The sequence below is a fragment of the Pelecanus crispus genome, chromosome 8 (assembly GCF_030463565.1).
Source record: "Pelecanus crispus isolate bPelCri1 chromosome 8, bPelCri1.pri, whole genome shotgun sequence".
In the NCBI taxonomy this organism is placed as follows: Eukaryota; Metazoa; Chordata; class Aves; order Pelecaniformes; family Pelecanidae; genus Pelecanus; species Pelecanus crispus.
The window spans coordinates 33,946,633-33,970,225 of record NC_134650.1 but is presented as its reverse complement, the minus strand read 5'-3'; the positions used below and the strand labels follow the sequence as shown (position 1 = coordinate 33,970,225).

Here is a 23,593-nt window from a genome sequence, read left to right as displayed (position 1 = left end):
TGAGATCTTTTTGCATAGACCCAATGGTCATTAGGTGATTTTTATTTGTGGCAGTTTCACCTATCTCCTTCCAAAAGTTTAATCAATTCAGCTCAATTCAACTCACCATAAGAAAAAGCAGCAGTGGACCAACTGACTTAAGTTGCTTCAATGCTGGATTCCTCATATTTCCTAACTATGCAGTGACGATTTTTGAAAGGAGAGAGTAGAATAAAAAAAAATGCCCAACGAACTAAAACTGTTCAACTCTGAGTAGTTGCACGGAATCATCATCATGTTTGGGGGAAAAAAATCGTTTTGAAAAAATTACTGAAGAAAAGGATATCCAATATCTTTTGTTCTCAGTAACAAACACCCAAGGAAAAAATTGTGCCACTGTTGTGGCAGTGCTCTAGAATTGATGCCATACACTGGTCATGAAGAAAGTCTTTAGAGTTCCCGTGCTTGGTGTGAGAAACCAGAAAACTGACAAGGTGTCTTCTAGTGTAAACACACCAACAATAGTCTGCAAAATCAAAGCCTTCAGCAAGAAGTCAGCCCCAGTAACATCACTATGTACAACTACTAAAAGCTTGTAAAAACAAACAAGGTAGCTTCTGCTTTTAGAAATTATTTCAGTGCCTCTTCCTTGAGGCACTTCTGGAACCTTAGCACTAACATAATATTTGAGGAGGGCAGACCCAAAACCTTATGTTATAAAACAAAGGAGTAGAAGTTATTGAAGATACCGAGTCCTTCTTCCATGGCTTCATGTCCATCTCCAAGAGTGGTAGATGCTTCATACAAGCTTATGCAAGCTTGACAGACATACTCTGAAATCTCTTCAGCCTGTTAGCAGCAGCCACCACATAAAAATGTTTCTGTGAACAAAACAGAACAGTCCAAGTGACATGGATTTTTCTTCTTGGTAAATCCATTTACCTCTAGTGACCCACACCTTGTGTGGACTGCAGTGCAGAACAGCTTTGTACTGGGGAACCACTGATTACTGCAGAACAGACTGCTGGTACTGTGAACTTTATTATGAATAATAATATTGCAGCATTATTACGAATTGTATAGTGATATGTGTTTAGATTATGCATTTTTTAAAATGCAAGTGCAGAAGTCTGCAACCACACAGCTGGAGTGCAGAAGTGGAAAAAGTGTAAGCCTCTGGTTTAAATCCTTGGCAAGGAATTACAACGCTCTAGTGACAAAAGAAAAGGAAGTGGTCCTCACTGAGTTTTCCTCACATTTCCACAGGCTTATTTGTAACAAGATCACTGTGTTCACCTTTCAGGGTCGATTATCCAGTCCAACAGAGACTCCAATAGAAATTCTTATCTATCGCTTCTTCATATAAAATTTAGTTCTGAAGGAGCATGGGGTTATCAGAAAGGTCCTGAAGAGTTCTCTGGATGGGTTTAAGCCTAATTTTTTCCTCTCTCCCACACTTCCACTCTGTAACGGGAGGCACAAAGCTGCCTTATGTTGTATCTCTACTCCATAGTGACAACAGAACAATGCAACTGTTGTCAATGGAAAAAAAACCTCTCCAATATGAAGAGGAAGAACATTTAATATAAGCTAAGCAGCATCTGAAGTCTCTGAACTTGTAAAGAAAAAAAAACGTTAAAACTTCTAAACACCAATCAGGAGTAAAAATTGAAACAAACTTGTTAAAAATAGAAGCAGTATCATTCTGCAGGAGAAAAAGCTTAGTTTACAACTGAAAATAGACCTCCCAAACTCGTATTTACAAGAAAGAAGCCTGTGGGCAAAAAAGTGAGCCAACATAGAAAAAAGGAGAGAATGGCGCTGCCTGTGTTGAGCTGATTTTCCCTCTGGAAGCAGATTTGCCAGACTTTGTCTATTTACCTTCCATTTTCTGCGAGCCATGTAACTCTGCAGCAACAACTGTGACTTCAGGCGAAGCTTGAACTTCCTGGCTTTGGCAGGTAGATTGTTTAACCACTCATGCTTCAGACACTGTGTTGCACTCATCCGGCAGCTGCGGGAGAGGAAATCTGCCATGTAAATCCAGCTACCCTCCTTGCCATTTTCTCAGTGCCCTGTGCTCCTCAGTATTATTGATAAAGAAACTGCCTTAAATGAATGAACCAGCACGAGTGAGTGGAGATGCTTCCTGAGATGCTGTTCCTCCCAGTGCATAGGATCCTAATGACATCCTGCACTCTCCAGCCTAAGGGGTGAGTGGTGTGGCAAAGCTGCTGGTGGGTCCACAGTGTGTTGATTGAGCTGTAGTTAAATACAGTATTTTGCCTTTTTAGGGTTTGGTTTTGGGTGTGGTGTGTTTTTCTTTGAAGAAGCAGCTGTACAGGTTCATCAGTTTATGTATCATTCTGTTAGATGAATGCAGAACTTCACTAAGAGAATCAATGCACACAGAAGAATACTTGTGGTGTTATCTGTCTGTCCTGACAGTGCACGCTTATTCTGTGCCTCACCATTTAAAAAGCACAATTGTCTGTTCACCCTAAACCTGGATCGAGCTAAGCGTACATTATGTCCTGATATTCAGCAATGGGCCCAAATGTGAAGGCCTATCCAAAAATCTTTGGGAAATATATGGTAATAGAGGAAATCTTGGGGAAGAGGTGTTAAAAAAAGTTGAATTTGCCTTTTTTTTTCAAAACAAAAGCCTATGCCTAACTCCTGAGCTTTGTCTCAGCTATCACTGAGAAGATGATGAAAAGACAACTCCTGGCTGCTCACACCTGATTTCAGTAGTCAGGGGAGGTAGGTACAGATCTTAAACAAGGTCAGACCTAGCATCCCAGCATGGCAAAGGTGCCTAGTCTGTAGGAGAGCGGAGACTATCCATATACCCTGTGAACAACTGGGCAACTAATCGTTGCTCTTTGCATCTCACTGACAACACTTTTTCTCGCATGGTCATTTCATTCACAGCTTCACCAGACTTTGCATAGTGTCCCTCTGGAGTCCCTGTTCCCATTGCACAGAAAAATGGAAGAGTCCAAAGCAAAGCTTACAGTCTCACAGCAAATCATCATCGCAGTCTGATAAAAAACCCTTTGTTGTCTCCTGCTGGCAATATGCTAAAGTTCAGTTCATTCTTAGCGTTTCATTTGACTTGTTGTTCAAAATGTAATTAGTACTGGAACAGATCTGTCTGATTTAGGTAATGATCTGGAAGTTGTTAATATTCTAAGCACTCCTTTGAATGCCCCTCGAACACCCAATCTGTTTTACTGTATGCATCATTTCCTGTTTTGATTAGTTTTGTATCACTACTCAGCAAGAGAAAAATTTCCCTACTCACTTAGCCAACCCCCATAGCCATGGTCTGACATCAATATCATTCTCATTCTCTCCTGTTGTTTCATATGTGCAGTCACTTTTTATTTCAGTGGAGCCAAGACTGAGAAGCCACATGCAGAGTTAAGTCCCAAATGCTCCTTAATATCTACCAAATGCACATAGACCACTTTAGAAGAGAACAATGCACATTTTCGCAGCTGCAGCTTCCATTTATCCTCCATGGCATTCAACAGACATTTTTGCAATTTGTGTGAGGGCTTGTGAGAATCCAAAGTAACAATAGAAATAGCTTTTGCTCAGAGAAGGAATACTAAAGACAGTTTCCTACACAGCAAATCCTTCCAGATTTCCTCTGTTCTGCCTGTATTGATGCTACTTTCTTCAGTCAAGGCACACAGACATTTTCCTTTTAAATAGGGGCTTTTGAACCACTAGGGAACTGCCCAGCAAGCACAGATACAGCATACAAAAATGTCACGTAGTAAGTTCTCATTGTTGGCTGCAATCCAAACAGTTGGCTAGGAGGAACTTAATGTCATTAGGTGCTACTGTCCCCACAATCAAAGAGGTACCTTTTCTCCTTCATAAGTAGTCTGGAAATAAAGTCTTTAGCTTCCTCCGATAGCTGTTCAAATGCTTCTGCATCAAAATCCCAGCTGCAGTTGACCACATAATTCATTGTCTCTGCATCAGTTTCTCCCAGGAATGGGGACAGGCCACTAAGCCTTAAAAAAAAGAAAGAATGGGAGGGAGATGACTAGTTATTATGTGCAAGATGCATTTTTCCTTCTACAAATCCTCTGCTTTGTAATTGTTGTTAGCTTATGGAGAGGAAAGACTCTCAGCTATGGGGGGTTCCACTTCTCAATCCCTGCCAAGATAAGGCAACAGTTTGGAGCAATAACACTTTGCAATGTTAGCATTACTCTCTAGCAGTTCACTCTGCTACTTCAGGGAGCACCGTTAATAGATCCCCAAGGAAGCTGATTCAATAGGGATCTAGGTACATTCTTCAGTGCTTTCCCAGCTAGGAAAGCTAGGGGGACTCAAGCGCTTTCCTAAAATCAAGGGCCATATCCATATTTGGCTTGAATTAAACAGAATTCTGAACAATAGCATACTTTTTTTGATTAGTATCTAAGCCCAGATTTATTGCTTCAGTCATTTATGACTTCATTCAGTTGGGTTTTGGCTAACATGCAAATTTAAACCAGAAATATATCCAGTTCACAGAAAGCATCTGTGAAAGATTCTTGGATGCAAAGTCAGGTCATCAGAAGGCAGCAACTTTGGGCAGACAAGACATCCATGGCCACCATCCAGATATCAGAGAAAAGTTTTAGCCCTGTGTGTGACATGACATTTTTTAGACCCATGGCCTGACACCCAACATTAATTCCTCTGTGCAGATGCACACCAGGTCCAAGCTACCAAAATGATCAGACTGCAAGCCTGAAAATTAATTCAAGTCCTCAAGAATGCAATCAAAATGAAAATTCTGACATGCTTTGGGCAACTTTTCCGAGTAAAGAAAGACCTGACCCATTTTACCTTGCTAAATAAGGTGGTAAGGGAGAAGAACATTTACATATTTATCAAAAGGATTATTTGTTGCTTAGAGACTTTGTACGCACAGCAAGGTGCCTTAAAGGCTGGGGTTTTTAACAGAATGAATCAGGAGGAATGACAGCCAGATGGGCTCAGTGGTTGCTGCATTCCTGCTCTGCAGATACGCTCCACTGGCGTGCTCTTGCAGAGCCTTTGGTGCCATCGCCGCGACCCCTCACAGGGTTACTCACAACATATACGTGATGACGCCTACACTCCACATGTCTGTTGGGAAGGAAACAAAGTCATAGTTCACCACTTCAGGAGCCAAGAACTCTGGAGTTCCAAAATTAACCTTCAGTTTCTCACGAGGTTTGTACCTTTACCAGAAAGAGAGACATCACTGCTGAGAGAAGGCTGGGGAACACATCTCACATTTGTAAAAATCAAGACACGGCTTTTTGCCACACAAGCGTGGCAGAATGAGCATAGCAGACTCATCCAGGCAATCAGAACAGCATTAAGGTCTTTAAAAGAATAAATCGGTGAATTCTGCTGTGACTTCAGGTGAATGTACCATCAGCTATCCCTTTGCCAGAGCAAAACCAGAAGGAAGACCAAGGGCAATAAAAACTGCACAGGCCTCCACAGAGTGATAGCAGCTTTACTCTCTACCAGGCTCCACAGGATGCTTTCCAGCAGATGTTGACCAACACAAAACAAGTAAAGCTGCTTCCATTAAAACAGGTTTGGAGAGCATTTGCTTAGTGGGACGTACCCAGCTACAGCTCAGGGTAAAGGTCTGTACAACAGACAGGAGCACAATGTACCTGCTAAGATGGGACCCTGAAGAGGATTATTTGGGCTCAGTAACAAGTTAAACAGTACTCCCATATAGGGAGAAAATGATTCTGTGCCACTGCGTAAAGATTACAAAATTGAACCAATAATAATTGCCACTGACGGCAGCTGGAGCTACACGTGTGTACAGACAGAACAAACTGTTAAAGCATTGCTTTTACATCTCTACTTCCTGCAAGAGCTTGTTTTCAAAACTGCTTCAGTAGAAGTTTGCACCTTTACCCTCCCAATTTAAAACAAAAAAACCCCACCAAAAAACACCCCACCCCACCCCCAAACCTCAGTGTATCCATTTCTGTTTTCATAAAGTACTTCTAAAAGAAAAGAGTCCTTGGACAGATACTTACATACACATGCATAGGTGCATATATGCATGAATGTATCAGGTTTTGGCTTAAGAAGAGCCTCAAAGGGTTTAGAAAACAAATAGAGAAACGTTGTTGTTCTTACTGTTATACTAACAGGAGTCATTCCTTTTTATTCTAGGGGAATTGACTCATGCTCTCACAGCTTTCCTTAACAAACTCATGCAAACCAAGTAAAAGAATGGTAAAAGTCCATATTTCTCTGAGGGTTTCCTGTTCCACATGGGATAGCTCAAACATGCTTTTTTTTTCCTCCTTCAAATCAATTTGTCTACATAAAGAGTAAACTCAGGTAATTTCCACAACTAGAACCTGCAAAACAAAACCCAGCAGTCAAGAAGTCTCCAAGAGCCTTCACGGAACCCCTGGAGTAAGAGCTCTACCTGGGGAATCATTTTGAGATAATCAGAACAGCAGTATAGCTTTATCCAACACAAAAGTTATTTGAAAAAGTAATTAGATAATTAATGCACACAGCAGAAAACTCATGCCTGCCGCAGCATACTGCTTGGCTCATTCACATAGCAAAATTACTTTAAAGCCACCAAAACGCATAAACCCACCCCCAAGGACTACCAAAAAAACATCAGAGATTTGTGGGTTTGTTTTGGTTTTGTTTTTTAAAATAAATCCATAACTGAACTCTCTTACCTCCTTGCTAACCCGAAGTCAATAATTTTAATCTGGTTTCCCGTGTGATTTACACATAGTATGTTTTCAGGCTACAAAAAGAGAAGAGGGTATTTTGAGTTAGGTGTATGACTGTTTGAGAGAGAGATCTACCAAACAGTATAAAAATCTCAGAAATTTTAATGATAATTTTTAGTGTAATACTTTTCCTTCTACTCCTATCACAGGAGAGAAGGATTTGACTGGCATACTGAGTTAGTGAAAGGTCTGATATTTGACCTCCCATAAAGAAGTTTAACTTCCATTCCTGTATAACAATATTCTTATATTTCATCATAGATGACAAACAGATTTTGAAATGGAAAGGCCCCCCTATGTAAAACGGTAAGAGTCAGTCTGAAGGTTGAGTCTTACCCATCGGATTTACTCCTTAAGTATAAAAGTACCTCCACAAAAAGCCACAAGAAATATGTCAAATGCATCCTTTGGTTTGCCCACAAAGGCAAAAATTTGTTTTTCCCAATAAGAATATTTTTCAAGGTGGGGATGGGGGGGGATGATGATGTCCAAACTTATAACAGCTGCAGAACTGTCTACAGGCCAACCAGGTCTAACATAATTTGTGTAAGGCACTGTATAAACAAGCAGAAAAAAAATCAGTTGGTGTTTCTGTTCAAAAAGATTAGTTATTAAGGGGCCATCAGGAAAACATTGTCGTTTTACTGCAGTTCAGTTCCAGGCAGTAAAAAGTACAAACAATAGGAAGATGATTGAATAGGTATTTGAACGCAGTGACAAGGGGGTGGGGGGGACTGGAGGGAAGACTGCAGGCATTCCTAGTCAAAGAGGCTTTTGGGTGTGGGTTTTTTCATTGATGACAAAAGGACATTGTTTAATTCCACACAGAATGAAAAGCTTCTGCTTTAAGAGAGGCAAAAGCACAGAATCCTGTTCATTTCACTATTCTAAGCAAGCTACGAAGTAGACATTGAAAAAAAGTAATGAATCTCTAGAGCTCCATTCATCGTGGCTATTGAATTAAGCAAGTCTACTGCTTTATGACATAAGTCCATGAAATGAGAAATGACTCTTGTAATTAGAGACTCTGCGGTGGTCCAAACCATAGGATCGCTAAAAAGTGGAGAGTATGAACTACTGACCTTCAGATCTAAATGGAGAATGTAATGCTGGTGCAAGTAGTGGACTCCTTCACAAATCTGTTTGGTAAATAGGATTGCATCCAACTCAGTTAGATTGTAGTTTTCATCTGTGATCCGGTCAAATAACTCACCACCATCAAGACTAAAATTTTGACAAAGAAAAGTGTTAAAAACCCCAAAATTCCTCATTAGCTCAATTTATTTCCAAGCTGGGAATTTAGTCTTTCTAATTTAGCAAGGGTCCTAACAACACATCTGATACAAAGTGTATCAGTAGTCTCAATGACTTCAAGAGACTTATTTCTGAGTGTGAAATTAAGTATCAATCTAAATTAAAAAATGGAAAAGTTGTCACTAACATTTGGGGGGGGATATATGTCAAACCCAAACTCACACAACCTGGTGATCCAATGAGGACATGGAGAACCTACAGAGAGTACCAAAGTATCTATTCTTTGCTCATCTTATTAGTCTAGAGAAAGTAAGTCTTCAACCTATAAAATTTACTAAATTAAACTTCTCAAACTGAAAGTTGTGTTACATGAGCTGACAATTGGACTTAATTCTGCACAAACATGAAGAGAAGATTACATCAGACATACGGCTCTGACAAGGTTCTGCAAGGTAAAAACTTCAGGTATTAATTTCAATATACGTATTTTAAATGTCTTATCGTATCTATATTTGCATTTCATTTTGTATTCTTTTTTCCTTCATGCCATTAACAACTAGTTCTGTAGCAGAAACTCAGTTTTTAGGTTATAAAACTTCAGTTTTTTGTAAAGCAATATGCCACTACACTGAAAAGGCAGCAGGTGTATGTACAACGTGAAACCTCCCTTTTGTGAATTCCGTATTTGATATAGACCAAAATTCCTACTTAGCTTCAAATGAGGAGGCATTGTTATTACTCCTAAAGTTGTTCAAAGGAGGCAGACCATGCATATAACTAATCACCTTCCTACCTTCTCTGTGTCTTTTCTAATTCTACCTAAAACACCTCACTCCTCCTCTTGTCTGGGTCTCTCACCTTCACCCTCTTCCTAATACAAGATTTTATTTTCCCACAACACTTTTATGTAATTTGGTAGCTAGTGACAATGTTGGGGCCTGTGAGTTAAACTTAGATGAAAACTGAACCATAGTGAAGTTCTGTTCATTAACAGTCTCGTAATTTCGTTTATACTCTTGAAGATAGCTGCCTTTCTTACCATTTGTTTAAACTGTAATCTTGCCAAATATATAATTTTTAACCTGAAGAAATTGCCTTCAAAACATGTATTTTTTTCCTTCTGAAAGTGGAATTAACTCTCTCTCAGGCTGGGAAACCACCCAAGTCTCCTTCACACCTCAGAATTATCATTCCCTATTTCCTTGAGCAATCCGAGAAAACCCAAACGTCTGACAATTCCCAAGATCATTTAAACTTACTATTCCATGATGAGAGTGATATTATTTTTGGCTTCAAAAGCATCATAAAGCTGGATCAGATTCACGTGATTTAGTTGGTTCATGACGTTAATTTCATTTTTTACTTCCTCCTGAAAAAATAATAAATTAACAAAAAATCAGCAAAACGCGCTCCTTAAATTCCAATATATTCAAATACAATTATTTGTAAACCCCAGTAACAGCTGTACCACAGATCTCATATGGACAGAGGTTTAATCACAAACACGGGAGATGACAGTCAGTCATATAAAGTCCAAGCTGCTACTTATTAAGACAGATTTTACAGCATTTGATACTACCCAACGACAAGTTGCCTCTTATGGGCTGACTCAGGGAAGCGGTGTTAAAGTTCTTGCAGTAAGGCCAGGTTTAGAGTGTGCTCGCTTGGGTTCACAGCAACATAGTTACCCTCTCTTTTGCTCCTTTCACTTTTATGATTTTGGCTGCCAGGTTGAGACCAGTCGATATTTCCGTGCACCTGTGAACTTGCCCAAAACGCCCCCTGTTGATAGCAAACAGAAGATGGGAAACCGGCTTAACACCGCTCACCGCAGAAACTTTTCATACAACTATTCTTATCGTTGATTAAAAATAGCGCAGTACAAAGTGAACAGAATCAGGTGGCCAGCAGCACGAATCTCCTCTTTCTCACAGCTTATGAAGGATTAGTTTTATCTTTCCAGCCAGTTGTTCAATGCTTACATTAAAATATTATGCCCCCTTCGTATTACTACATTTCACTGCGGTATGATGACCTGATGATATTCTTTTTCGGTTCTGTAACTGTACCCGCTTGCTGTCCTTCAGTGATGCGTTAGTGGGTATATTAACAAGGATATTTCTGTCCTGATCTCATAACTTTTTAAATGACTGTAAGACCAGTAACTGTAGCCACTCCACAGACGGCATTTCTTGCGTGTTGTAAGTTCTCCCCCATGTCACCCAGATATGTTAATGCCCCTTGGGATGATTTCTAAACACCATCTTTCTGCTATTGCATCATCAGGCTTATACTTATTAAGCCATATTTGTACTTGGATCAGCCTGTAAATCAAACCTTCTTGTCAGATAAGTAAGGATACAAGAATACAAAGGCTGAAGCAGCTGCAGACTTCCTATGAGTGAAAACTAAACGTAAGGTCAAAATAACTATAACTTCTCCCTTAGTTTTCTTTAATGTGCAGTTCAGCATGGAAAAAAGATTCTGGAAGCTGCCTGACCTAATGGGCTTTGCTGACTTCAGATGCTCTGAATCCACCTGCCTGAAGGTTACAGGTTTTTCTCATTACACCAGCTGAGGCCAGGATTATTATAACAAATGCAAAAAACAGTCATCCAAGATCACAGTCAGGCATTTGAAAATGGAACTGGGGCAGAAACCAGTCATCTAAGGGACACCGCACACCCCCACCCCCCCCCCCGCCAAAATCGACAGAAAGTTGATACAAGGAGCCCAGCAACTACGGTAGCCCAAAAGGGCTCAAGGATGAACCCGCTCGCCCTGGCTGCGGCGAGCTTGCAGGTGCCTTACCCACGCACACCTTGAAGCCATCTGAAGAAGACAGCTCTAGCTCTCCAGCTAACTGCATTTCTCCATGCCTTAGCCACCACCAGCAGTACAGCATTAGGGACAGGGAGACTTACCCCCCCAGCACTTCGTGATGACACACCGAGTAGCATGTTGCCACCTCTGTTTGCTTGACGCTCACTATGCGATGTTCAAAAGGAGCCGGAGGAGAAGGGCTGTCATCTAAAGAGAAGACAAGCTGGTCATTAGGATGTTTCTGCACGCATCACTGCACTCAATTTCACCTCCCTCACATCAACGATTTCAATCCACAGGACACGCGCATCACCTTGTGTTTGCTAAGTGTAATGAGGAGTCTCAACTTCTGCGCTCCCGGTATCCACCGCTCCACGAAACCACATTCTTGTGCTCCCCCCACCTTCACCACTGCTGTTCCTCAAGGGATGAACCCAGTTTCTCGGACAGACATTGCTGATGCAGAGCCAGGACCACAAACGCACACACACAGCTCCTTCCCTACCTCAGCCCTCAGCGCTTCTGTGGCCGGGGGGCTCCAAGGGAAACACCGGGTGCCAACACAAGTGCCCGAACAAGCCAGCCTCCGACTGCTGCCAATAGGCTGCTCGTGCAAACACTCAGAACTTTAGTATAAAGTGCACTACCCTCTCTCCCATCTTTTCTCTTTGCTTTGTGTTCCTCTACCACACCATCATTTTTTCATCTACTGGAATTCAGACAAGCACCAAAGTATCTGGATAACATTAAGCATGCGATTCCTTCACTATTTTTAGAGTGGCATGCAAGTGAAATAACCACTGCATTTGCAGCTAGCCATAAGAAGGGAGGTACTGAAAATATCCAAAAATCTCTCTGTTACTTCAAGTGAGGGACTTTTACTGCCAACACCCTTTTACAGATGAGAAATAAAGGCCCAGAATTGAGAACAGGATCCCACCTGCTGAATCTCAAACACCGCCCCCCCCCCCTTTTTTTTTTTTTTGTTAAGTACAGTGAACCCACTGGACACCTTTAGAAGATCAACTTCTTCATTTATGCATTATGCAGAGGTCACCTGTAAAAAATATCTGGAAGTTTGAAAAAATTACACTTGATCTTCTTTTAATCATTATATGGCAGCTGGAAACACCAGCACAAATACACAGCGCTGATAAACAATGACAGTTATTGGTAAAATCAGGGAGTTTCTCCTAGCAGCAAGATTTTTGCAGACAATGTCCAAGTTGAAGCTGCAAACATTAACATTACAACTATTAAGTTTCATCAGTTTGTGGGAAGGTAAATCAGTTAACCGTGATACATTTAACATTCAAGTTTTTCTAGGGTAAAGCTTCCGTAAACCCACTTTTGGTGTCCCCCATTCAAAGCAATATTACAATTAAACTCCAGATATCTCAGGCTGCAATTTAACATTTATTCAATGCATCTCCAGCCACTGCTGAGAAAGCCAGATCCAGGTCAGGACATCTACCCATGTATGTACATTCTGGGACATATATGTATTTATGCTGCCAGGAGAGATTACTCCCTGGAGCAATGCAATCAAGTGTTCACACAGTAACCAGGAAGAGACCTATGGCCAATAACACAAAGACCGCAGCAAGTGTATTGGGTTTGCGTGGCAAGATTTTGGTAGCAGGGAGGGCTACAGAGGTGCCTTCTGCGAGAAGCTGCTGGAAGCTTCCCGTATGTCTGATAGAGCCAATGCCAGCCGGCTCCAAGACGGACCCGCCGCTGGCCAAGGCCGAGCCCATCAGCGACAGTGGTAGCGCCTCTAATAACATGTTTAAGAAAGGAAAAAAAAAAACCCACCAAGACAAACTGCAGCTGGAGTGCGGAGTGAGACTATGTGAGAGCAACAACTCTGCAGACACCAAGGTCAGTGAAGGAGGGGAGGAGGTGCCTGGAAGGAGGGGAGGAGGTGCCCCAGGCACCGGAGCAGAGATTCCCCTGCAGCCCGTGGTGAAGCCCATGGTGAGGTAGCTGTGCCCCTGCAGCCATGGAGGCCCACGGGGGAGCAGAGATCCCCCTGCACCTGGGGAGGGCCCCATATGGGAGCAGGGGGATGTGCCCGAAGTAGGCTGTGACCCCGTGGGGGACCCACGCTGGAGCAGGCTCCTGGCAGGACCTGTGGACCCGTGGAGAGAGGAGCCCAGGCTGAAGCAGGTTTGCTGGCAGGACTTGTGACCCCGTGGGGGACCCACGCTGGAGCAGGCTGCTCCTGAAGGGCTGCACCCCGTGGAAGGGACCCACGCTGCAGCAGTTCGTGAAGAACTGCAGCCCGTGGGAAGGACCCATGTTGGAGAAGTTGGTGGAAGACTGTCTCCTTGGGGGGGGGACCCCATGCTGGAGCAGGGGAGGAGTGTGAGGAGTCCTCCCCTGAGGAGAAAGGAGCGGCAGGGACAACGCATGATGAACTGACCTCAATTCCCATTCCCTGTCCCCCAGCACCACTCGGGGGGAGGAGGTAGAGAAAACTGGGAGTGAAGTTGAGTCTGGGAAGGAGGGAGGGGTGGGGGGAAGGCGTGTTAAGATTTGGTTTGATTTTTCATTACCCTACTCTGTTTTGATTGGCAATAAATTAAATTGATTTTCCCTAAGTTGAGTCTGTTTTGCCCGTGACGGTAACTGCTGAGTGATCTCCCTGTCCTTATCTCAACCCACGAGCTTTCTTGTTATATTTTCTCTCCCGTGTCCAGCTGCGAAGGGGAGTGATAGAGCAGCTTTGGTGGGCACCTGGCATCCAGCCAGGGTCAACCCACCACAGCAAGATACTCTTCCTGCAATATTTTGCTGTTCTCTGGATCTCCAGTCCATAGTTGCTAAAGCATACCTGGTTTGCATACTCTATCTTAAGGAATAAATGCTTCATCTAAAGAAAATGGATTTTTTTCAAAATTACTCATACTTCTGATCACACATATACTGGACCCAATTTTATTTTAAAGGAACTTTTTTTCCCAAAACACACTTTAAAAGGAAAAGTACTATTAAAAGAACTTGCACAGATGTTAATTCACTTATTCACAGAGTCAAAGGTACCCATGGCAAAATGCTCTTGAACTGTAAGACACAGGTGGTCTACTGAGCACTGCTCCAGCTATTATTTTATATATAACATATGTGAGTAGCACAAAATCCTCAACATAAAAGTCTGAGAGTAACTGCGACCAACTTACCAATGATGACTTCATCCTGCATGGGAAGCTCTTTGCTAGCTTTCAATGACTTAGTCTTCTCTGGTGCCATTCCTATACACTGACGAGCATCATTTTCACTTCCCCCGGAAGATGCAGACTCAGATTCTCTCCTCTCAGAGTTGGTATCTGTCAGGGATTCTTCTGCTTTTGCTGTTTCTTGATGGATTTTCGCTTCTACCCCTAGATCTTTCATAGGCTTCTTTGCAGAGGTAATCTGAGAGGTTACGGGCTTGCATTTTAATTCTGATTTCTCTTCAGCCTTTTTAGCTGGTTTAGGCTTGCTCAGTAATGGCTGTTGCTTCCCTGTTTGAGGTGAAAGTTCATTTTGCTTATTGCCCCCTTTCACTTCTTGATTTGGCTCAGTGCTGATGTTTTTAGGACTCTGTTGAAGTTTTAATTTGTCAGGCAGCTGTTTGACTTCTGCTGGTGTGGAGGATGGGGATTTTACTTTGGGACTTTTAGCTCTGTGATCATTTAAGTTTCCTTCCTTGGTCACCTCAATCTTTTCTTTCATTTCAGTCATACGTACATTGATGGATATCCTGCAGAGCAAACAGTTGACATTTTATGCAGATCACTAGCCTTGCTTTTGTAACTTTGTGGGGGAAGAAAAATCTGTAAGTTTCTGAATGAGTATTGAAGAAATCTATCAATCCTCTTGGGAAACACAACACTAAGGGAAGAGCACCAAAAAGCATGCTGATGCTTCTTCTGTGTCCCCACCTGTGGATATGCCTGCCTTCTTCTGAACACAAAATGTCTCACACTGCAAAGCGTTAATCCCACATTTGAAAGCTTACCCATTTTTTGCAACTATTTCAGCTGGTCTAATAAAATACCACTCATCTGGGCAGAGAGGGGGTAGTGACGGCCTTCACAAATTACAGGCTGATTATCTAAATGACTGACTGCTCATATGGCTCTACAAATCCAAAGGTTTGCGTACATCCCAGTCCTCTTCTAGCTGGCTGACTTGCACACTCAAACACTCTGTGTTTGTGTCTTCTGATGGGATAGCATTCTTTCCACAGCTTTCTGTTAAAACTGTAACTTTCATAAACTCTCTCACTCCATCAATACTGTTTCCCTTAGCATTGTAGCTACCAGAAAAGTTTCATCGTTTTTTTTCCTCTTGTGTTGCCTAAAAAGACTACAGGTTAGAACCAATTCTCTATGCTCCTAAAATCCATCAAAGACATTTGTGTAATAACTTTTGAGTCAACTGTTACTGCTCCAACTGTCATGAGTACACAGTCTGATTTCAGCAAGGCTGAACTGAAAGTTGTGAAGTTGTAAAGTAGATTTTATACAACGGCAAGTAAAGAAAATTTCTGACGTCTAGGAGAGAATGTACCTCATTTTGGCAAAAGTTATTGCCTCTTTCAGTGGAGCAACCTTATTACAAAAGATGTTATAAAAGAAAACGTTTCTGCTTTTGCATAACAAGGGTCTGAAGTTTCTCATTTTCAGCACCTTTAACACCCTTGCGTTGTGCTATGAATCTAAGCCGCACCGGAGTAAGCTACCAGGGCAGCTGAACGCAGCTCTGAGCAAACACTTCCACTGCTATCTAGACAAGCCTGAACTCAGCGGGACTCTTGGGCATTTCTCCAAGCAGGGGAACACAATGTTCTTTTGACACTTCTGCGTGGGCTTACAGACTTCATTAGAAGTTGCATTCATTTTAGAGAGGCATTTACCACCCTCATGTGACTTCACAGACAAAAGCGTAATAGGTAGCCTGTGCAGGAAGGCTGCAGCTTCCCCTGTGGTTTACTCTAGGTTCTGCCCTCCAGTTATCTGTCAGCCTTCCTCCTCCCCAAACCAAAGTCTTCGGGGATCCGACACCGCCCTGTCCAAACCAGCCATCTGCTCCAGAAGCTGCTGCCTATCTCAAAGTTCACCGCCTGGCACACCATGATCAACCAGCACTGACTTCCAAGGGGTAGTAACAACTGTTCTTCCACTGCTTCACAAACACCGTGAGCCACCCTCAAAGTACAGTACAGGCAGAGCCTCCGAGGCAGCGCTCCGGCAGGCAGCTGGAACCAACCCGCTCCAGCTGTTGAAGCACAGCGCCTATGGCTCACCAGCCAGAGCCTAAAATCCACAAGGAAAATACAGGGGGTCCCTCTTTTCTTAGTGTTATTACAGCAACCAATTTGGAGGTAACAATGTCTATAAACTGTACACAAGGTTGTTCTCGGATGTTCGAAAAGAGGCCACAGTAGTGAAAGCTTCTACTTTCTCCTGCCACACCCTTACACTCAGCCTCTTAGGAGAGAAATATCCCAGTGCCAGCCTTCGCAATGGGCCCTTTTCCTCATGAAGCCGATGCGCTGACATCCGGACAAATTTATTCTTCATTCACTTTTTTTTTTAAAGAGAGTCCTGTAATCGCAGCAGACACCTATTGCACAGGAAGATTTAAGTGTCCACCCTATATTCACAAGTACTGCTACAAATTGAAAGTTTTCAAATTAAAGTACACATACACAAAAGTAGTCTCATGTTCTTGTCTGGGCTTTGGACACCGATGTGTACGCACAAGCAATGGGGAAATTCCACACACAAAGTAACGTGTGTGTGCGTCCCATACATGCACACATACATACATATAGACAACTTCACATCCACCAGCCCAGACAGAGAAGGCATGGCAGTTAAAATTTGCCACAGAATTTCCAGCTGTTGAGGTTTGGTTGGTAGGGGTTTTTTGGTTTGGTTGTGGGGTTTTGTTGTTTTTGTTGTGTGGGGGTTTTTTTACTTTAAATAAGTGGAATTAAAATCAAATCCTAAATAAATAATTCTAAAGGAAATGGATTATAAGAGACATATTACAAAACACCTGTATGAGGAAAAGATTAGGCTAACAGCAATTAATAAATGAACAATCTGGTCATACCTTAGGTGACCAAGACATTAAAAAAACCCCACAAAAACACCGGGGACAAGAAATGAAACAAGTTGCTTGGTCTCAAATTCCTTTCACCCCTATGGTTATAGAAACAGAGGAGTTGGAAAGGAGTGAGTGGTTTATTAACGTACAACTACCTGAGCTATACTGGGGCAGTTGCCTTTCTATCTCTAATACACAGAAGCCCCCATCATATAAAAAAAATCTCCCGTATATCTAGCCCTCTGTCTCCTTGGCTTCACAGACATTTGCACAGGGCTCTTGCTGCTTTGAGTTTTTTGCCTTAACCATTTGTAAGGTCTCACCACTCCTATCCTAGCATGGCTGGTTTTCCCCTGGATCATGCCTCAGCAGGAGCTGCCTCCTTTAATGACCTGGCCTTCCTTTTTTTCCTTCTAACACGTGAAATGGTTTCAGATCACACAGAAAGCTACCAACAAAGCCATTACCTGGTATGTGTCACTTCACACCCTGTGTCAGAGATAGCCCGGGATGTGGAGGGCACAGCTTCCCGGGATGCTGCACTCGACGATGGACGTTTGTTTTCATTCTCTCCGAGTTTCTGATGAACAAGCTGCCTGTGGCACTCATCTAGGTGTGGGGCTCTGTCCATATCGTGTGCTTTAGCAGGAACATTTTGGTTGCCCACATGATCTTGATTTACGAAGGGAAGACTGTTGTGTTGATTCAAAGCTTTGACACCAATGTCCTTTTGCTGTTGACAGCTCTTAGAGCTGTGTGTTTTGACAGCACCTTCTGCTGCTTGCTGCTGCACTGTCCTCTCTTTAACTTGGGGTTTGGAGTCAGCTTTGTGGGCTACAGCACTGGAAGTGTTCACCTTCTCACATGCTCCCTTGTTTTCATCCAGCTTTTTCCCACCTTTTGTCTCTGAATAAAATAAGCCATTAATAAACTATCCTTGACAAAAGTGACAACAAAACAGAGAGGGAGTAAAGTGACCCACCATTCAAAATAACCTACGCAGTTACATACATCTGAAAAGTAGCAAGAAACCCTCTGAAAGGTTTAAAATCCGTACACCAGCAGGCTTGAGACAGCATTATTAATACTTATTAATGGCTTAATCAGAGGTTTAAATGGTCTGTTGGCTTTCCAGCAGTGCTACAGATTGAACTTGGATTTCCATAAGGCAAACAAAAGCCTGCAAGGCTCAGCTCACTGCTTTTCAAATCTGAAATTACTCTGCGAGCAAATGTAACGGGGAGTTCAGGCACTGCAGACCCATCCAGGACCCTGCCAAACCCGATACACCCTCTACCTGATTTGAGCAGCAGAAATGCAGTGAGCAAGACTCCAAGGGACGCTGGGGCTTGAAACAGTGTCCCTTGCATTTTCCACAAAAGGACAAGGAGGTTCTTCAGCCCCTTCTCACGACAATGGTTGTAAATATTAACAGTGGAAATTTCTAGGGTAACTTCTTTCAGGGTTCAGCATACACATTGCCAGCTATTGAGATTACATCATACCCCCGAGCTGCTCTTGAGTCAGAATTGTGACCGTCTACTTTGTTTTTGTCAGTTCGTAAATGTTGAAGCTAAAAAGGGGATCGTCCATAATTTAAAGGGTTCACTGGCAATTTGTGAAGACAACAGCATGACGGGGCCTGCTCAACATCACGTTCACCCCTGTTGCAACTCCACAGGCATTAATAATGGATGCAACAGGGCAATGCCCTGACAGATGCATCCTAAATAGGAATCTAGTCCTGACATGGCAATGAAACTTGCTGATTAAAAAAAGATATTCCCAATGTCAACACGTCCCCATTTCAGAGAGGGGGAGGAGGGAGGGCTGGTTCAGATGTGTAAAGGGAAAAGAATTTTTTAGGTTTGCTATGTGATATTGCCACTACCTTCGTGGTATCTCCAAACAAGTACTGCTCTCTCAATTCAGCTCACTTTAATTTCAAAGCAAAAAAATCTGTGCAGCCAAACAAAGGTGCTGTTTTATTTCCTTTATCTTCTAGGGTTTTGTGGGGCTTGATCTGGGGGACAGATGTTCTTGCGAAGGAGGTGAGAACATCTCTATTTTCCCAGTACTGGTGGACAAAGTTACTCAGTTACATTTGAGTAATTCAGGTAGTGGGAAATAGCAGGCTATTAATTTCCAGTTTGTCTGCTGCACATTCTAGAGTCAAAGCTTGTAGCATGCCTGGAGTGATACATACCTTCCAGAGGCTTCTTGCTTTCAGTTTGGGTTCCTCTGTTACTAAGCACGTGCTTAGGTTTTGCACCACTCTCCTCAGGCTTATCTTTGGCCTAAAAATGACAGGGGGACACAGAAATAACAGTTACAGCCAAGAGTGTTTATTTCCCACTAGGTTCCTCCAACTATGTAGGTATTTGGGCTCTGTAAAAGGGACACTAACATCTCTGATGATCTGATCTTTTAGTTACTACTGTGTTTACTCCCTTCTTCCAGACTCTCCCCGTTTTTGCAGACAGGCATACTTCTAAAACAAGATGACACAGAATAATACATTAGTTCACTGCTTTCTAAAATTTTGACCGTCAGAGATTTTGCCTCCTGTCATCTTCACTCATATTGCTGAAAAACACGTGAAACGTAAAAGAGAGATTAGAAAAATGAATTGCAATGTATTTCTGTTGCTTTTTGGCTGGTGACTGAAAGATAAGCAATGTCTCTGAAGTTATTGTTAACATATTTGTCTCAAGGTAACTAAACGTTCACGACTTGAGCTATGATAAAGGTGATACCAAAAAAGAGCCTAGAGCTTTATGGCAACTCTTGCGTATGTACTTGACATTACACATCATCTTTGGCACCGTTAAAAACAGACTCAATGTCTTTTAGCAGCAGATTTTTATTTTTAAGCAAATTTCTTCCTCCAATTAAGAAAGCACAGAGGAGGGATATTTTGTAATAGCACCACTAAACACTTTACACAGCAATACGTTTGCAATTGAATTAAAACTAAATAACTAATATTTAGGAATAATAATAATAGGAAAAGGCATAATATATTTCCTGGTTGGCATATAGTTAAAATCTAGGGATGAGCAGCCTCTTATCCTTATTTGTACAAGCAAATAAGCAACATTTAAAATATTTCTGCAGATAACTCTCATTACAAAACTGCTGCAAATCACCCCCTTCATCTGTTAGTAAAAGCAGTTAAGGATTTTTTTCATGCTCCAACCATATGGATTCCAAAACAGTCCTCCCTCCCCTTCTCAAAAACCAAAACACGCAAAAAGTAAGAGTAGTAAAAAAATCATTACCATTTTTATTACAGCTCTAAGCAAACCTGCAACAATGACCAGGGGGAACATTACTCTTGCAAAATCCTATGTGCAAAGAAAGCCTTGGATAAGTGACAGTTTAATGCTGGTGGGTTTCTCCGTCTGTTTGTTTTTTTTAAATAAGAAGCTAGAGGTTTGGATCCTATGAAGCTCAATTCATAGTCTTTTATTAAATTGACTCCAACCCTGCAAAACTTCTTCCATAAGCATTTCCATGGCATCCCTGGAATGCTGTCATACCATCAACAAACAGCTTCACTCAGAAATGAAAACATGACCTCCCAACTCCCATCCCCATACTGAGTAACCTTGCACTAAGCCAGCTTGGTGATAAGCAGCACACCGTTACAAAACAGCAAAGGCTGGAAAACAGAAACAAGCAGGTAGCAAATTCTTTTTCTGTGCAACCCCCATGCAACTGTGGAGCTCTTTGACCATGCCTATACCTCTATCGCAAAACAGGCTGCAAAAAGTAGACCAAAGTTAGCACATGGCTCAGTGCAAGCCAATTTGTTTTTAAATTTACTCGTGCTTTGCTCCCCGTTACCCCAGCTAGGTCATGAACATACGCTACCTCACTAATGCAATCCTCGTTCAAATATCATTCAGCAGCCTGCAGTCAAAGCATAGGTGTATCTTAAGGTCTTATAACTGACCTTATGCTCCAATTTCAAAAACTGTTCATGACCAAAAACAAAAAAGGAGAACAATGACAGTCATATTGCAAAACTGGAGTTAGTCATAAAACTCTCCACTTGCCCAATACGTATTGCCTGTTCTACAACCGAGGCAGTGGTTAGAGCCTGGGACAGAGACCTCTGCCCCATCCTAGTCCATCGGATCACCAACAGCAGGTCATTTCGCCTCTCAGTCTCTATCCACTTGTCCATAAAACTTAGATGAAGTTCTGACCTCCTTCAATCTCCTCCTTTGCAAACACCAATGAAGAAGCAGTGCATAGTGGCTAGCTGACAACTAATCCCAACAGTATGCTAGAAGTCCATGTGAAACATTCCTCCAGTATCCCTCACATCACCTCCCTTTATTTACATCCCTCCTTACTGCTCTTTTCACTTAGAAACTGACAGTCTGGAAACAAAATTAGTTTATCATCTTTATACCCATCTTCACCTGACCGTTGACACACTGTGCACTGCCAGTTCAGTTCAAGGTGTAAGTCCTGCAAAGGACTGTATTTGTCTCCAGGCATTTTGCAGTGCCTGCAGACAGTAACTTGTAACAATACAGCTTTAACCAAAACATACCAAACTTTTCCACTTCTCAAAAAAATCTGTAGAACTGAAATTGGAACTGCAAGCTAGTACAAGCTTCATCTCTATCCAGAATTAAGACTGATGCCCAATGTATGATTTATTGTTCTCAACACTAATGGAAACTCTTTATAAATTCTTCTGTCTCCTAACAGTCTAGCTCACTTGTCAGCCTCTGGCACAAAAAGGGAGACCAGGAGATCACTATGGAAAGCCTAAAAAGCTATGCTAGCATCTAGCATTGCCCTGTTCTTTTAAAAGTTTAGGTGTACCTTCCACCAAAACATTTTACAGTTTTGGTGAAAAACGTTTGGATTAAGATACAAACGGACATTTGCATTTGAGCTAAGTTCTCCTTACTGTAATGATGCGTCTACATACAAGGAGATTCTTGGAACGAACAAACCTATTCCAACTCTTGCAATTTCGCCCACTTCTTCCCCGCTACGGGATACAAGCCACAGTGAAAACTGAGAACTCCCATTAGCTAAAACTAATTCCAGATGCCTGTTAACTTTTAAAAACAAGGTTAATCGGTTCCAAAACACCGTATCAACTACATACTGGTCTTGCCTGTTCCTCTCTCACTGTCCTCAATAATTAAGAAATGCTTAGGAATTGATGTCTAAGAACTCACAGACACAGGAACTATTTGAGAAGTGAACGATGTCAAGGGTGTTGATAAAGTCACGGTTTCATCATAAAGATGTCGCTAAAGACAACTTAGATATCTAAGGACATATAAATCTGCTCAGTAACATGACCACAAGTCAGCCCAGGTTTTACTGTCTGGCATTGTCTTCAGAATTCATGATCAATCAAGAAAATAGAAGCTTCTTCCAACAAAAAAAATGCTTCCAGTATGTTACTCATACTTTTCACTGGGGCCTCAATTCAGTTGCTAATTTGAATGACATTGCTGATCTTCGAGCAGCTGAATTTTCCTTTACAGTAGCAATCTACTCCCCGTACTTGTTACAGGATTGCCTGGCACACTTTGGGAACCTCAGACATAAGACTGCAAGGCATGTTTTGAGCCTTGGTCTCTGCCTTAAGAGCCCTGCAATTCAAAGCTCACAGCAGCAACCTGTAACAGCAATACTGAAAGGAAAACCTGAATTATGCATTATGCAAGAAATCGGCAGGAGAGTCTAAAGCCCTGCTACGCCATAAAGAAAAACATGAAGAATAGTAAACCAAAACCAACCTCAACAAGGATTTCCAGCAGACTCCCCTTCTTCCAGGGCACAATGCCTTTGAGAATAAAATCCACTACTTTAGAATTTTTTAATACTTCTCCCACAAATGTAATAACTTTATCCAGTGTATCAACCCTTTTCTCTATCATTGCCAGCCTCTCCTTATGCTTTGAGGCATCTAGCTGGGCAGCTTTCATCAATTTCAGCACTTCTGAGCATATGCTCTGGATATCAGTCTGGTGAGTACTGTCCAATACCTTTAGGCCTTTTTTCATTGCATCTGCCTCATCAAGAGCTGCTCGGGATACTGTTAGCTTGTTAATGCCTTTTTCTACATCATCAATGCCTTTGTTAACTCGCTGCAGTTTGCCTGTCAGGTCTTCTTGGAAATGCAACAGTTTGTCCATCTTTTCATTCAAGAGATTCAGTTTTTTGTCCATCATACTTAAATTGTTCACTTTTGCAGGCTGCAACTTTGTCAGAGCATTTCCCTCTGCAAGATCCAAGCTACCCGCAGACATTCTGTCCAGACAGCAGGAGGTCAGATAGATTAGGCTGGCTTTTCATTAATCATAAATTAGAAAGTAAGAGTCTGAAAGTTCATCTCTGTTTAGCTATTCCTATACCAGACAACCTCACTTACTGGAGTCCCTAGAGCATATCGTGAGATAGCTACTGCACAAAAGATTTATTTCTGTGTTATCTATTTCTTACTGCGTGCTTTCAATGATGGAGGTAATTTGGCACCAGACTATATTTTCTTGGGCCTCCTTGACGTCACAAAACCATTTAAAATTCTTTCTCGAGTGGCTGTTGATAGGCAAGCATCTTAACAATTGCCAATGCCTGAGCAGATCTCTGGAGGGAGAAGGATT

The 23,593-nt window shown here is 42.0% G+C and overlaps 1 protein-coding gene across 1 annotated transcript; it reads right to left on the bottom strand.

The window, feature by feature from the left end:
* Positions 1-197: 197 nt before the first annotated feature.
* Positions 198-23,239, bottom strand: MYLK3 (myosin light chain kinase 3). The gene is made up of 14 exons (XM_075715020.1): positions 22,727-23,239; positions 20,228-20,293; positions 19,153-19,243; positions 17,414-17,852; positions 14,027-14,589; positions 10,946-11,051; positions 9,710-9,803; positions 9,281-9,390; positions 7,850-7,991; positions 6,711-6,781; positions 5,085-5,213; positions 3,858-4,010; positions 1,861-1,993; positions 198-860 (listed from the first exon to the last, which is right to left on the bottom strand). Exons 1-14 carry the CDS (start codon positions 23,237-23,239, stop codon positions 789-791), a joined length of 2,682 nt encoding a protein of 893 aa, XP_075571135.1. The 3' UTR covers positions 198-788.
* Positions 23,240-23,593: the final 354 nt, after the last annotated feature.